The following is a 17,407-nucleotide window of genomic DNA, read 5'->3' as shown; positions in this document are numbered from 1 at the left end:
TTAAGCGACCTAGTCGACTTTCTGTTTAAGATACAGCGAAATATTGTAAGTAACTACGTCTAATGAAAACAGTATTTCGACCACGATTCAGTGGCTTCTCTGGGTCCGCTGGTCACGCGGTGCCATATCCAGAAAAGTTTCACGATAACTGTCTCTGACCCAGAAAGCCTAATCAAGTTTACTATACGGTTTTATCCACCAAGTGTCCCCAATGACCGCTGACTCAAGCAGCAAATTTATTGTCGTGAGTAATTACCCAAGCGCAAACCTTAGCCAGACGACAGAAAGAATTTGTTTAAGGATCCTGACGACCGACGAGGACCAGTGGTCATCGTGGGCGACACAGGAAACATACCGAATAATGACTGAAACTGCAGCATTAAGAGAGATATGAGCCGGCCGGAGTGGCCAAGCGGTTCTAGGCGCTACAGTCTGGATCCGCGCGACCGCTGCGGTCGCAGGTTCGAATCCTGCCTCGGGCATGGATGTATGTGATGTCCTTAGGTTAGTTAGGTTTAAGTAGTTCTAAATTCTAGGGGACTGATGACCTCAGCAATTAAGTCCCATAGTGCTTAGAGCCATTTGAACCATTTTTTGAAGAGAGATATGGACGGAATAGGAGTAGCAACTGCACACACAGGGGGCAGATTTGGGAAGTCCTGCAGCACCAAGATTAGTCCGGTGAGCCACGCGAACATGGAGGTAACTAAAATGAAATCTCACGGAAGTGCAGAAGTAAGACCCTATATAGGTGTAGGTTTATTAGGTTAGAGTCAGAATTCAGGCACCCAGTTGTGAATTAAATTAAAACAACAGATGTGCCCCACAATTTTTTAAAGAATGTACAGAAAAGTAAGATTAGTATATTCATCAGAACATAAGGGGACTGAGTACAATGTAGGAGAGCTTGTTGTCTGTTGAAAAGATAGACATAGACATACTGTTTCTACCTGAACACATCACCAAAGGCGTTATAAAGCTTAAACATAGCATATTGTTCACGAACAACTAATAAGAAACCTGAGTAGCCACATACAGGGTGGTCGGAAACAACGTGGAAATACTTTTAAGGACGTTGCAGGGTAGGTAATGCTGAGAAATAATTATTAAGAAATAATTGCTTATTAATTCGTTATATACGACTAAAATTGCTGATGATGGATAAAATACTGAAAAAACTGTTCAGAAGAAAATCCGATACGTTTCCCCGTTCCCGAATTAATTAGCATTGATATTACCCATCAGGCAGTTACGCGCGTAATTCAAGCGTCGCGCAAGAGACGGTGTCATCCACGCTGTTTTCCGCTTGGTTTTCCAACACCAAACAACACTGGTATGCGAAAACGGTAGTAGGGGTCGAACCCGAGCCAAAGTCTGCTTTATGAGAACAACTGACACCCACTGTAACTGGTGGGCCGCTTGAATTCATGCCCGCGACAGCCAGGGAGGTGCTAATTAACCAGGAAACGGCACAACGTATCGAACTATTTTCTTAGCAATTATTTCTCAGCACTACCTACCGTGCAACGCCCTTAAAAGCGCTTTCAAACTGTTTCTGACCACTCCGTGTGTAGGTACTCAGTTTCCCACACTAGTTCCACACGAGTAATATGACTGACTTCTCTAACACTTTGGTGAGGTGTTGATATAGAAGTAGAATGTCTATCTTTTCAGAGCTCCGTAAATCTTGCAAATAGACAACAAGTTCTCCTACATTACTATTCAAGCCTCCTATATTCCGATGAGCTAAGCTAATCCTACTTTTCTACACATTCTTAAGAATTTTGTTGGGCTCTTCAGTTATTGTAACTTATTTCACAACATGATACCTGAGTTCTGACTAACCTAATAAAGCAGTACCCATATAGAGGGCTTACTTTGCGCTACAGTGGCCACTTATCAGCAGAGCACAGCCAACATATCTTTCCCTCTCTCATTCAGTGTGAGCTCAGTTTACCTGCACCTTTCGGTGTAGGAACAAGCACTGCACTCACGTGAGATTTCATTTTAGTCAACTCCATGTTCGCATGGCTCAGCGGAGTAGCTATGACGCTGCAGGATTTCCTAAATATCGCCGTTGTGTGTGCAGTTGCTACTCCTATTCCACCCAGGTCTCCCTTAATGTTGCAGTTTCGGTCTTTGATCAGAGTCCTCGCTACTGCGCCTGATATGATCACTGACCCTCTTTATCAAAATCCTTTACACAGCTCCCTATGTCCTTCGTCACTTGACTACTGTAACTGCGCTAAGCAACAGTGTGTTTATATGGACTGAGTGAAGACAATTATGACAATTATATAGTTCCAGATTTCTATAGCCCGTGTATGACGGAAATGTATGTTTGATCCATTGATGCACAGTGTTTTTCTCCTTGATTGTAACAATCGAAACCGGTAGAAAAAAGTGGTTTAAATGGCTCTGAGCACTATGGGACTTAACTTCTGAGGTCATCAGTCCCCTAGAACTTAGAACTACTTAAACCTAACTAACCTAAGGACATCACTCACATCCATGCCTGAGGCAGGATTCGAACCTGCGGCCGTAGCGGCAGCGCGGTTCCAGACTATAGCGTCTTGAACCGCTTGGCCACACCGGCTGCCGAAACCGGTAGACAATAACCATAAAATTGTGCAGCTGATAGCAGGCATATGCTTTTTCCAAACTTCCACGAAAATTTTCCTGGCACCTAAAATTACATTATACTTTAATTTTTCTTTTTGAGCTAATGATTACTTACTGTGGCCAGTCTGCAGGTTATATCCTCATACACTATGTGATCAAAAGCATCCGAACACCCTCAAAAACATACGTTTTCAATATTAGGTGCACTTTGCTGCCACCTACTGCCAGGTAGCGACCTCTGTAGTCATTAGACATTGTGAGAGAGCAGAATGGGCCGCACCGCGGAACTCAAGGACCTCTAACGTGGTCAGGCGATTGGGTGTCGCTTGTGTTATACGTCTGTACGCGATATTTCCACAGTCCTAACCATCCGTCGGTTCACTGTTTCCGATGTGATAACGAAGTGGAAACCTGTAGGGACACGTCCAGCGCAAAAGCGTACAGGCCGACCTCGTCTGTTGACTGACAGAGACCGCCGACAGTTGAAGAGGGTCTTAGTGTGTAATAGGCAGACCTATCAAGACCATCACACAGGAATTCCAGACTGCATCAGGATCCACTGCAAGTACTATGACAGGCGGGAGGCGAGAAAACTTGGATTTCATGGCCGCTCAATAAGCCACACAACACGCCGATAAATGCCAAACGACGACTCGCTTGGTGTAAGGAGGGTAAACATTGGACGACTGAACACTGGAAAAACGTTGTGTGAAGTGAGTAATAACGGTACACAATGTGGTGATCCGATAGCATGGCGTGGGAATGGCGAATGCCCGGTGAACATCGTCTGCCAGTCTGTGTAGCGCCAACAGTAAAATTCGGTGGCGATTGTGTTATTCATTTATTTATTATTGTGTCAAAAGTACAGAAATATAAAAAATATATGTGTGTTGACATGATTTTACACAAAAGAAGATCAAAAATTGGACACTTCAAGTGCATTTGGTGAAGCTCTCGTAAGGTCTTCCATGGTGCAGGTGGTTGGTGATGAGGAACACAGAAGGAAATGGCTGTTAGTCTCCTCAGCGCCACACTGGCAAACAACTGAGTCCATAGAGAACCCCAAGACCTCAGATTGGTCTTGCATCTCGTTGTGTTTAATCGTAACCTTTTGAGAGACCTCCATATTGACCACTTCTCCGTATGTCCAGGGGAAGTTCTTCCTTTGGAGTCATCCATTCTCCCAAATACCGACATTTCTCCCGCCATCGCGAGATCCTTGCCGTATGTGGGTTCTCGATGAGAGCCTCAGTAGTTGTCAAGAAGCTCTTTCTTGATTTCAGCCTAGGATGTGCGGGCTGACGACCATATAGTGGATGGGCTTCCTTCGTTGTGGCCTTACTTTTCTCATATCTCACAGCTACCGTTGTGGCCTTACTTTTTTCATATCTCACAGCTACCTCACGTCTGATTTCAGGAGGAGCTATGCCAGCGAGGCAATGGAGTCTGTCCACAGGTCTTAAGTAACCGTGATAATCCGGCAAGACTCATTTAGAGCCACATCTATGTTCCTGGCATGACTGGACTTGTACCATACATGCATGTTCAGCAGTGGAATAACACAGAGCAAGCGCGCTTCATGATGTACCTGTCAATTTTCGCAATATGTTATTTCTGGCTTCCACTTTCTGTTTGGTGTTTAGGCAATGCTTTTTATATGTTAGCGCGCGATCCAGAGTTACCTCAAGATATTTTGGAGTAGGATTATGTTCGAGTGCGATGCCTACCCAGGACATATTTAAGGATCTATTTGCCTATTTATTCTTCAGGTGGAAAGCCCGCATCTCGTGGTCGTGTGGTAGCGTTCTCGCTTCCCACGCCCGGATTCCCGGGTTCGATTCCCGGCGGGGTCAGGGATTTTCTCTGCCTCGTGCTGGCTGGGTGTTGTGTGCTGTCCTTAGGTTAGTTAGGTTTCAGTAATTCTAAGTTCTAGGGGACTTATGACCACAGCAGTTGAGTCCCATAGTGCTCAGAGCCATTTTTTTTTCAGGTGGAAAGCGCAGGTCTGAGTGTTGGCAGGATTACGTTTCAAGTAATTCCCATGACAGTAAACAGTGAATACTTCCAAAGATTTTGATAGCGTATCTTCTACAGTCTCAAAACAGTCAGTCTGTTATTGTGTGGTCGTTCTTTTCATGGAGGGGGCACGCACCCCCTGTTGTTTTGCGTGGCACTATCACAGCACAGGCTTACATTAATGTTTTAAGCACCTTCTTGCTTCCCACTGAAGAAGAGCAATTCGGGGATAGCGATTGCATCTTCCAATACGATCGAGCACCTGTTCATAATGCGCAGCCAGTGGCGGAGTGGTTACACGACAATAACATCCCTGTAATGGACTGGCCTGCAGAAAGTCCTTGTGCCAGATCTCACCGACCGACATGCCTTTCCCCAATAAACCTTCCAGCACCTGATTGAACATATGAATGCGAGAGTCGAAGCTGTCATCAAGGACAAGTGTGGGCTAACACCATATTGAATTATCCATTACCGATGGAGGGCGCCACGAACTTTTAAGTCATATTCAGCCAGGTGTTCGGATACTTTTGATCACATAGTGTTATTCCATTCGTCGCCAGTTATTTTGCTGTTCAAATAATAAAACTCGTCTTTTGGTATTTCATCTATGGACCGAATCCTCTCAGCATCAATTGATTTAAGCAAATGTCTGGATAGTCAGGCTCATCCACATCAGATGAAAAGGTGTGCCCTGTCGAAGGACTAATTCAAGGCTATTGTAGCGTTTATGTAAGGCAGATTGAACATGCATTCAGCGTCTCCATGTCAAAGTAGCAGGTATCATGTACTTCACGACTGACTACGGAACACGTGTCCTCGCAATTGTGGCAGCTCTTAGAAAAGAATAAATCGAAAGGAATACGGCTATCTCTACAGCACTACTTAATGCGTTATCAGGCGGAGGTAGTTCCATTCCAGCGCCATATCAACACAGGTTGTGAATCATGGGAGCAACCCCTAACACCTGAAATGAATAGAGCGTGAGCGTGATGCAGATGCCGCGCACACACCCACCACACTTCTTTCCATAAAAACCTTAAAAATAAAAAACAACGGCGTCCGACATAGTCTTCGTGGATAAGGAAAGTGTGCTAACGGGCAATTTCTTCACTTATGGGGTACTGTGAATGCTGCCATTTATTGTCCCACACTCTAACGGTTACATAAGGTGATACGGAGGAAACTACTGGAACTGTTTTTGAAACATGTCGTGCACAACATAACTATACCGCTTATGGTCTCGGTTACACGTAGCTCGTCGTTACATCCTCGGCGCTGCCCAGTCTCGCACCGAGCAGTGTTTATCTCTTCGAACAGTTGAAGAAGCACCTGGCTAGTTGCCACTTAAAGTCCATGTCCGACGTTCAGGAGGCTATTGATAACTTGCTCTTACACCTGGACCCCGATAACGTCGCTTTCGACATATTTGTTGACCGAAGGAACAAACCTACTTCGTGAAAGTTTAATTTGTACTGGTGCTCAAGTGGCTTCGGTATGTCTTACATTTTATGAATAAACGTTTTCTCGCATAGGAGTTGTTACGTTACCTTTCGGTCGAACCTGTTAGAGAGATAACAAAATCAATATAAAATGGGCAATGAACATCAGCAGGACGATAGCAAACACTGTTGTGGATTGACCCTTTTAGCGCAAGTAAAATGGCACACATCTCAACATATTTTTATTTGCAGAAGTCTTTTCTAAGTTTCAACTGCACTATCTCCACTTTCTAGATGGTAATCTGAAAATTAACTCTCCCTTAATTCTGAGAAAATCCACTAATCCACTTTTGTTCAACAAATGAAATCATAAAAACATCTGATGTAGCACGGGAAGAAGAGTCAATAAACGAGACAGAATCTTCGAAACTTCCCGGTCTACATACTGTTGATAACTTGAACTGGAAGACATATATTACTAAATTGCTCGAAAGATTAAGTTCAGTTATTTTTGCTTCTAGAATAACCACTAGTCTGCATATTTCCACTCAGTAATGCATTAGGAGTAATTTTTCAGTGCAACACGTCACGAAAAATGTATTGATTCCACAAAAGTGGGCAATAAGAGCAATATGTGAAATCTTGCGGGAAGGTCCTCAAAGAGTTATAACACTTTTAAGTTCACATTCACTATATATACAGTACATTCACTAATGATAATCATTATTTAAAATTCAAGACAATTTGAGAATTACAGACTGTATTTGTAACAGTACAAGAAAATATGACCTTTAATACTTATTATTAATTGAAAGTTTTTTTCTCAGTTCATGCACTTCGTCTTCATTGTTGTCGTCAAAAAGAGATCTTCTAGGACTGGGGTTCCTGCTCTTCGTACTCTTCTTTTTACTTCCTTTCTTCTCTTCTGGTGCTTTCCGTTTATTCTGCTTTCCACTTACTTCTCTTTCTTTATTTGCCGCTTCTGGTCAGTATTATAAAAACTTGCTGCAAGTATCGCCCTTGTCTCGGCCACTGCTTTTACGTCTTTCCCCTACGCAAACAGGTCAAAACCGGAGCTGATATGGCCACTTTGCCCACACTGACGCCATTGCACAAAAGCAATACACCCTCTAACAGCATGACCGAAATTTCAGTAGCTAAAGTATGATTACGGATCTAACATATGTCACTCCCAGCACAATTTCATTAAAAAGAGATAAGTCACTTGCCTATCTACAACATATTCGCCAACTGACCACTTTCTGACAGCAGGAAAACTACAATCCACGAACATTATTATATATAGGAGTGCCACAGCAAACAGGTGAGCCTTCATGGGGTGACTAGGTCCCACAGGAACCCAACTAACACTTGTCCCCCACGACAACTTCGCCCTGATCTCCAAGTCTGAAAAATAATATCTTCATTAATGCTAAATATAGGCCAGAGTGCATTCTAAGAATGCGTAAATGGACAACATGTAGCCATCCGCTGAAGCCATTCGTCTATACATATCCAGCATGACCACTCATCCCACGTAATAAGATAAGAAAATCGTTCAGATAATGTACACTACTGGCCATTAAAATTGCTACACCACGAAGATGACGTGCTACAGATGCGAAATTTAGCCAGCACGAAGAAGATACTGTGATATGCAAATGAATGGCTTTTCAGAGCATTCACACAAGATTGGCGCTGGTGGCGACACCTATAACGTGCCGACATGAGGAAAGTTTCCAACCGATTTCTCATACGCAAACAGCAGTTGAACGGCGTTGCCTGGTGAAACGTTGTTGTGATGCCTCGTGTAAGGAGGAGAAATGCGTACCATCACATATCCGACTTTGATAAAAGTCGAATTGTAGCCTATCGCGATTGAGGTTTATCGTATCGTGACAATGTGGCTCGCGCTGGTCGAGATCCAACGACTGTTAGCAAAATATGGAATCGGTGGGTTCAGGTGGGTAATACGGAACGGCGTGCTGGATCCCAACGGCCTCGTATCACTAGCAGTCGAGATGACAGGCATCTTATCCGCATGGCTGTAACGGATCGTGCAGCCACGTCTCGATCCCCGAGTCAACAGATGGGGACGTTTGCAAGGAAACAACCATCTGCTGGAACAGTTCGATGACGTTTGCAGTAGCATGGACTATCAGTTCGGAGACCATGGCTGCGGTTAACCTTGACGCTGCATCACAGACAGGAGGAGCGCTTGCGATGGTGTACTTAACGACGAATCTGGGTGCACGAATGGCAAAACGTAATTTTTTCGAATGAATCCAGGTTCTGTTTACAGCATCATGATGGTCGCATCCGTGTTTGGCGACATCGCGGTGAACGCACATTGGAAGCGTGTATTCGTCATCGCCATACTGGCCATGGTTGCACGTCTCGGTCACCTCTTGTTCGCATTAACGGCACTTTGAACAGTGGACGTTACATTTCAGATGTGTTACGATCCGTGGCTCTACCCTTCATTCGATCCCTGCGAAACCCTACATTTCTGCAGGATAATGCACGACCTTCTGTTGCAGGTCCAGTACTGGCCTTTCTGGATACAGAAAATGTTCGACTGCTGCGCTGGCCAGCACATTCTCCAGATCTCTCACCAATTGAAAACGTCTGGTGAATGGTGGCCGAGCAACTGACTCGTCAGAATACGCCAGTCACTACTCTTGAAGAGTAGCCATCCAAACTCTGTTTGACTCAATGCCCAGCCGTACCAAGGCTTTTATTACGGCCAGAGGTGGTTGTTCTGGGTACTGAATTCTCAGGATCTGTGCACCAAAATTGCGTGAAAATGTAATCACATGTGAGTTCTAATGTAATATATTTGCCCAATGAATATTTGTTTATCATCTGCATTTCTTCTTGGTGTAGCAATTTTAATCGCCAGTAGTGTATCTAGCAAGTAGCTAACTACAGTGAGAATGTGGGGCACTTTTTTAAACACCTAAACCTACTTTGTGTAATATATTTCTTAAAAATTTTCATACAGTATTTAATTTTCAATAAATATTAATTCCCATATGCTTACCAGAAATTCTGAAATTTCTCTGAAAGAGCAGATCTCAACAACAATTAGTGAAGACGGGTGTGCGAACCCGTTCTTCTACCGCACTGGCTTTTGTGCCCGATGGTGGCAGTATTTATGTGAGATCCAGTCGAGGACAGTGGAGCTGGAGTTATTGATTTGGCGGCGCTGCAGAGCCGTGAGGGACCAAACGGGGGCGGGTTGGCGGCAACAGGCGATATTTGCCGGCTGCGGCTGCGGCTGCAGCGGCGCGTCGGCGCCTGCGGTTGCGCCAGACGGGGTCCCACTGGCAGCGCGAGACGTGCCGATAACCTTACGGTCGGCCGCGCCGCAAGTCCTGCTGGCGACCGACCGCCTCTGTAGCTTCCGGCACTGCGACGTTGCCCAGTGCGGGGAACACAGTTCCAGGAGTAAACCGGTATTTTAGAACATGTTTTTTGCTCGAGTATCATGTCGTTTTTGGAAACCCAGAATCTACAATGTAGGAATCAACATGGATTCCGGAAACAGCGATCGTGTGAGACCCAACTCGCTTTAATTGTTCATGAGACCCAGAAAATATTAGATACAGGCTCCCAGGTAGATGCTATTTTTCTTGACTTCCGGAAGGCGTTCGATACAGTTCCGCACTGTCGCCTGATAAACAAAGTAAGAGCCTACGTAATATCAGACCAGCTGTGTGGCTGGATTGAAGAGTTTTTAGCAAACAGAACACAGCATGTTGTTATCAATGGAGAGACGTCTACAGACGTTAAAGTAACCTCTGGCGTGCCACAGGGGAGTGTTATGGGACCATTGCTTTTCACAATATATATAAATGACCTAGTAGATAGTGTCGGAAGTTCCATGCGGCTTTTCGCGGATGATGCTGTAGTATACAGAGAAGTTGCAGCATTAGAAAATTGTAGCGAAATGCAGGAAGATCTGCAGCGGATAGGCACTTGGTGCAGGGAGTGGCAACTGACCCTTAACATAGACAAATGTAATGTATTGCGAATACATAGAAAGAAGGATCCTTTATTGTATGATTATATGATAGCGGAACAAACACTGGTAGCAGTTACTTCTGTAAAATATCTGGGAGTATGCGTGCGGAACGATTTGAAGTGGAATGATCATATAAAATTAATTGTTGGTAAGGCGGGTACCAGGTTGAGATTCATTGGGAGAGTGCTTAGAAAATGTAGTCCATCAACAAAGGAGGTGGCTTACAAAACACTCGTTCGACCTATACTTGAGTATTGCTCATCAGTGTGGGATCCGTACCAGATCGGTCTGACGGAGGAGATAGAGAAGATCCGAAGAAGAGCGGCGCGTTTCGTCACAGGGTTATTGGGTAACCGTGATAGCGTTACGGAGATGTTTAATAAACTCAAGTGGCAGACTCTGCAAGAGAGGCGCTCTGCATCGCGGTGTAGCTTGCTCGCCAGGTTTCGAGAGGGTGCGTTTCCGGATGAGGTATCGAATATATTGATTCCCCCTACTTATACCTCCCGAGGAGATCACGAATGTAAAATTAGAGAGATTAGAGCGCGCACGGAGGCTTTCAGACAGTCGTTCTTCCCGCGATCCATACGCGACTGGAACAGGAAAGGGAGGTAATGACAGTGGCACGTAAAGTGCCCTCCGCCACACACCGTTGGGTGGCTTGCGGAGTATAAATGTAGATGTAGATGTAGATGTATCATATGTCGTGATTCACCGTAACCTACCCGTGGACCGATGGCCTTTGTAGCCTGGTCCCTTCAGCCCCACAAACCAACTTACGTGTATGCTTTCGTATCAACTCCCAGATTAACGACAGAGAGGTATTGTGGCAGCAACGTACAAAAACCAGAATATGATCCGGTCTATTAAAAGACCTCAACAAGAATTTTGGCATGCGAACGTTTTCGCGCTCTTTTTAGCATGCATCTCTCCTCTGACTCCCACAAGCTGCCCTAACAACCACTCATACCCATTGCTGTGGTCTTTTACAAATTTTAACCGGCCGGATACGCTGTTACGCGGTAGAACTGGACCAAACAACAAGGAACAGTATTCACAATTGACAACACCAATGTTATTTATTTTATTTTTTTACTTCAAAATTCCTAAAATTGATTTAGGATATAAAATATAGACAATGCCACTAAAATTCCGCACAAACTGGAAGTAAACACACAACAAATGCGTAACGCCCCTTGCTGAGTGAGTGTGCACTTATATGAAACTTCTTGGCAGATTAAAACTCTGTGCTGGATCGAGATTCGAAATAGGGGACTTTGCCTTTCGCGGATAAGCGCTCTACCGACTGAGCTACCAATTTGCCCGCGAAAGGCAAAGGTCCCGAGTTGGGTCTCGGTCCAGCACACAGTCTTAATATGCCATGAAATTTCATATCAGCGCACACTCCTGAGTAGAGTGAAAATTTCAATATGGAAACACCTTACAGGTTGTGGCTATGCCATGTCTCTACAATATCTTCTCTTCCAGAAGTCTTGCAAGTTTGGCAGGAAAACTTCTGTGAAGTTTGGAATGTAGGAGACGAGATACTGGCGGAAGTACATCTGTGAGGAGGTGACGTCAGTCCTACTTGGTCAACTCACTCGATAGAACACTATTCCGAGAAAGGCAAAAGCCCCGAGTTCGAGTCTCGGTCCGGCGCACAGTTTTAATCTGACGGAAGGATTCATATCAACGCACACTCCCCTGCCAAGTGAAAATTTCATCACAAATAATACGTCGACCCATCACTTTTCTGTGGGCCATTTTAACCGCCACTGATAAGCGAGTGGAATGCACGAGCGTAGCTTGCCCACTAGCCAGTGGCTTGCGATTCCTGGTGCGATATACCAGTTACTATATTCTCAGTTTTTATGTTTTCATAATACCTATTTTAACACATTGATAATTTGGCTATTTTGTTGATGTCGTGTGACAGTGACTCTGCGGCATCCAATGGCATTTTTAATTAATTTTACCGTTGTGCCTTTAGTTTATTGCGAGCTCCAATTTTTTTCACTAGTGAGGTATAATTCTTCCTGTAATCAAATTTCCACTGTGTACAGAGACCATGTAATCTTCTAACACAGGTGTTTGTTTAAATATAGTATACTGTCCCGTTACATTTTGTTATATGACGTAAAAGCAAGAGCATTTCCGTTGTGCCTTCTACGTTTCCTTTTATAAAACGTGAACTAAGTTTTTATATACATTCCCTATACTGGAGTACAAGGAATATACTTCTCTGAAATCATGTGAACTGACGTCCAGCGGCGAGATGTAGTGGGCTTGAATGGTGGCAAATTTCTTGCCGGTCCACGGCAGTGCGTTCGCTTCAGTGGTTCTCTTTAGATATGACAATTTTGTTTGTTTGACAATGCTGAAGTAGCGAATGATTTTGACTGCACCATCACATGTAATGGCGTGATATGTACACTGCAACACGTTTCTGTTGAGTTACAGAAATGTTGTATAGTTGGTTTATAGTGTTTTCTGCTTCAAATTCTTGTAGTTAGGAGAGCTTATATTTTTGTAGGTCTGAAGATGGCCAATATCAACCTAAATTAATAACCTGATTACAAGTAAATATTGCGATCTGAGACTGGAATTATAATAAAACGTTACTGAATGTGGTGAACTGTTATTAAATAACGTACGCAAAGCTGCAGAATTTGTCTTTAATTACCTTCGCATTCATTGCCACTAGGTTGAATTTCGATAATCAGATTTTTATAATGTAGAAACAACAATATTGTACGACAAACCGTTATGCTTCACCTTCTAGACGACGTCCACAGGTGACAATGCTCAACGTAATAACTGTGGGACCAGTTAGCGTACTAAATGATAATCCATTATAGCTTGTCATTCAAAATTGCAGCACGATTATTGCAACTGTAGTGTTTGAAAGCTTTTCCACGACTCCATACGAATGACTCAGACTTTGGGTGCGACGCTTATTTACAGATGAGCGTATAACAGAAATTTAGACATGCTAAAATACAAGACTTTTGTATGTTAGATATGAAAAGACAAAAAATGGAAGATACAAACATGCCACACGTAGTGATGCCATCTTTCACCAAAATCTGTATACTTAAAAAGTGATAAAAATAACAGGTAATTAGTCTTGAGAGAAAAATTTTAATGTGTAATGGGATTTTCAAATTTCTCTAAGAACTTTCTAGAGAGTGAAATTTTCTAATTGGAATAGTTAACATACTAAAAGGTTATTTTTGAAACAGAAACCCGGGCTTTGGAAAGAACTACAATTTTAACTGTGAATAACTTTGATATATTTAGTTTTCAGGAAACCTAAACGTCTGCTTGAAAGAGGAGACTCAGAGATTTCTAATAATTTATCCTTAACATATATTAAAAAATTTTTGCTTGGTGCATTTTGACTTATCGTAAATTATGAATATTTCTTTACATGAAATGTTGTCGTTTAAACTAAATTAATATTATCAGCTTTCGGTAAATTATACAGTGAGTAGTAAAGTTTAGTGAAATAGTGCATGTACGAGAATTTAGCCACTTGATGTACATACAATAAGGTGCTTGAATGATTTTCAGACGGGGAACGTATGTGTGCAACTCTCTGAGCGCGAATTGTGTCAAGAAGCAGCGACCACAGCATACTGAAGATGTAGAAGAAATTACAGTGTTTGCGTACCGAGAATGTTTTCAAGTATTCAGACAAAACAACGTTCTAAAATTGTTCGCACTAGCGTCTTGTGTACGATTTCGTTTACAAATCGTCCGCACTTTCCCAGTAATTTTTCAACATATCATTCACCTTCCCTAATACTCATTTTAAGTGGTCGTCCCACTTCATAGGGCTTCTTCGTATTACCATTAAAGACATGTACGATGAGACTTGTGCAAGATGTTCAACACTAATCTTTTCATCAGAGACTATACCGTTCTTCCTCTTTATAATAGGTATGTTTTTGTTGCGTTTACCAAAAGTAGGTGCTCAACAAGATTGTAGTTGGAAAGTGAATCCCTGACACAGATATCAGTAACTAAATCGAAGTGGCTTACCTGCTACCCATATTTACAGGGCAAAATTTCTATATAAAAATAATATTGTAATAAGTTACTCGTCTTGGCTTGCAGAGGAAGCATGGCGCTGACGTAAGATTCTGCATCTAAACTAACAGTAGATGATTACTGGCTTATCTAATCCATGTTCAGTATTTAAAGAAGTTCTGTCTCTCATTATATGAACTATCACTTTTACCTATCGGATTATTTTTTTTGGTCGACACTGTAGATAACTTACAGGCAACTTTAGAACCGAAGAACTGCCAACACCGGGCGATAATAGCTGTAACTGGTCGATAACTGGCATGCAAGTGGGTGGTAACACTAATCAATATAAATTTACTTTTTTTCTGTAACTGGCATTAAAACAGCTAATATTTATGCTTTCAGATGTTCCGATAATGAAGATATTAATGTAAGATTATCTCTCGTTTTGAAGTTGTGATAAATTACCTTAGTGTTATCCCTCACAAGAAGGTCACTGAAGGCGCAGCCGTTTTGCGTGGCCTTTGTAGTTTTCTGTTGCAAACTCCCTGATTAATACCCAGCGATAATGGGCTAACATTGATTCATTCACTTTCCCGGTATCTCATTTCCATGTCCGAAATTTATTGGTGGAAGCGTACTTCGTGCTTGTATTTCACAGTACTACAGTTGTAAGAAGGGAGTCCGAGTGGTAATTTGCTAATCTAGGAAATGTAATTTTAACGACGTGTGGAGCCCCAGTTTATTATAGCAGTGCAGAAGGTTTGCCACAAGATCATTATAGTTTTCTGCCCTCTTATTTCCAAGGTAGTGCGTTAACGCTTGAACCAAGACATCCCAAGCTAACATTTCATCACTTATCAGGATAGCGTTGAAATGCTCATCTTTGTATAGTTTGCGTATCTGGTGATCCACGAAAATCCAGCCTCACTAAGACGTGGAAATTTCACAAGCAAATAGAGACATGCATCCCTAGGTTTTTTCATGGCCTTAACGAAGTTTTTGATTAAGTCCAGTTTGGTATGAAGAGCAGGAGAATTATATTGTTGGTTTTCACAAGTGCTTTGTGCATAACGTTGTGAGAAACTGATTCACGTGATTGAGACTTAGGCCAGTCTTTCTTTTATAATGAAATACTTTGGCGCGGTTATCTCAGACGCACAGGTAGCTATGAAATTTGGTGTATCCAATATGCCAAAGACTTCCAGATTACTGGAAACCTGACATTTAAATTTGTCATTGTTCAATAACAGTGGTAACACATTATCATTATGCAGTTGCATGCACTTGAGACTTAATTTGGAGGAGAAGATGAACAAGCACTGACTCTTATAGTCAGTGTTTGTTGCTGCCAATAGTCCCTGTACATCATTACAAAGTAAGAGATTCTATTCACTTTCGAAAAATGGAAGGAACAGCATATGGCGGTTACAGAGTCACGCTTACCGTCTTATCAAGGCAGTTCCTCTTTTGTTGTCTTGACACCAACAACTGAGCTTTACCTTCCGGCTGTTCCAGATCTCTCGTTAGGTCATTAAGTTCAGTCATTAAGTTCACACTGTGTTATTTTGTGAAACTGTGTACATTCGTCGTTACACACAAAATCAGGATCTTTCAAAGACCTGAGTTTTGAAGGTAACTGTGCATCACTAGTTTCAGTACCGCTCTCGTCACTATCGCAGTCAAGTGGGTTGGGACAGGCAGTCAACGTTCGTGAGGCACTGGTCGCAAGGCCGACGGCTTGGTAGACTGTGTCAAGGAAGACTTTTTTTCTTGCGAATACCTTGTGTTAATAGAGCTGTCATACAAAAGTGATAATCATTTACACCATTTGATATATCTCGTCAGTCATGGGTATATCAAAGCCCATGGAAGATCTTTCACAATTAAGTCACAAGGTATGCAAGTCACATGAGGATTCCAGAACTTGTCCTGGTCCCCGATATTACAGCCAAAGTACAGTCTGTACACCTTCCTAATAGGTAGCACTTCCAATGTAGCCTGTCCGCAATGCAGCAAAATTTGTGGGCACTGTTTATCCATCTGAGAGGCATTTTGAATCACAGAAATTACGATGACCACACACACTCATTACAGTAGCACGTTCTTCCAACACACGAACAGAACACTGTAACAGAGTAAAACTTCTCTTGAAGGAAACACGTTCGACTCCTCCGTTCCTCTTCCCCTACCCGTTGTTGCAACGCGCCAGAGCTAAAAGTAGCGACAAAACACGCAGCTATTGTTGCCTGAAATTGCAGCATTCTGTCTACCATCAGCGGGATTTCGAAACATATATCGGAATGAATTGTCAATGAATGCTAATAAAATATAATTAAATGCACTCAATTTAAGTTGGAAAAGAAAGCTAATCCGAGTTATTCATTGTCGTTGTCGCTATTAGCGCAGTCGACATAGTTCACAAATATTTATTTCACCCCGGTTACATTTCCACTGTTGTCTAGTGATAATTGTTGAGAACTGCCCAGAACTGGCCGACCCTCGGCGTGCGACCGCTTATGTCGTGCACTTGGCAAATAAGTATTGTCCTGTGAACAACTGGGGAGCTGCCGGCGGGGGTGGCCGAGCGGTTCTAGGCGCTACAGGCCGGTACCGTGCGACCACTACGGTCGCAGGTTCGAATCCTGCCTCCGGAATGGACGTGTGTGATGTCCTTAGGTTAGTTAGGTATAAGTAGTTCTAACTTCTAGGGGACTGATGACCTCAGAAGTTAAGTCCCATAGTGCTCAGAGCCATTTTTGAACTGCAGAGCTGCAGTTAACAGTTCCGTATATAGTGCTCCCTGTGTTGGCAGACATAAATATTGGTGGCTCCATGGCCTAACTGAATGTTTTGTACGGCAGGATGAAATAGTTTTTGGTCAGACAGCCATCTAGGTGGCATCTGACATTTCTAGATGACGTTCAAAACTTAAACACGGAATTGTTTCGCTGCCAAGTAAAACAGCTCGATTAAACTCTATAATAAATTGCTGTAGTTTAGCGCATAAGGTAATATATATATATATATATATATATATATATATATATATATATATATATATATATAAAATAAACTGCTGTAGTTTAGCGCATAAAGTAACTGAAAGAACACGCAATGAGACAAAAGGAAATGACAATTTTATTCACAGATAAAAATTACACTGAAGCATCACCGCGAGTAATGATGATTCCCTGTAGACTATAAAAAGCGGGACAGAGTCCTTATTAGGTCATCATCGACGGCAAGGCATGCTCTGCAACGTGTC

At 42.7% G+C, this 17,407-nt stretch overlaps 1 protein-coding gene across 1 annotated transcript in view; it reads left to right on the top strand.

The window, feature by feature from the left end:
• The first annotated feature begins 696 nt into the window (after window positions 1-696).
• The window catches only part of LOC124606377 (octopamine receptor Oamb-like), a 136,287-nt gene continuing 119,576 nt past the window's right edge, over window positions 697-17,407 (top strand). Inside the window, exon 1 of the mRNA XM_047138359.1 lies at window positions 697-702. Coding sequence (XP_046994315.1) covers window positions 697-702 — 6 coding nt within the window. The remainder of the gene's footprint in view (window positions 703-17,407) is intronic.

The sequence above is a fragment of the Schistocerca americana genome, chromosome 3 (genome assembly GCF_021461395.2).
Source record: "Schistocerca americana isolate TAMUIC-IGC-003095 chromosome 3, iqSchAmer2.1, whole genome shotgun sequence".
In the NCBI taxonomy this organism is placed as follows: Eukaryota; Metazoa; Arthropoda; class Insecta; order Orthoptera; family Acrididae; genus Schistocerca; species Schistocerca americana.
The sequence above is the reverse complement of the archived record's forward strand: the minus strand, read 5'-3'. Positions and strand labels throughout refer to the sequence as shown.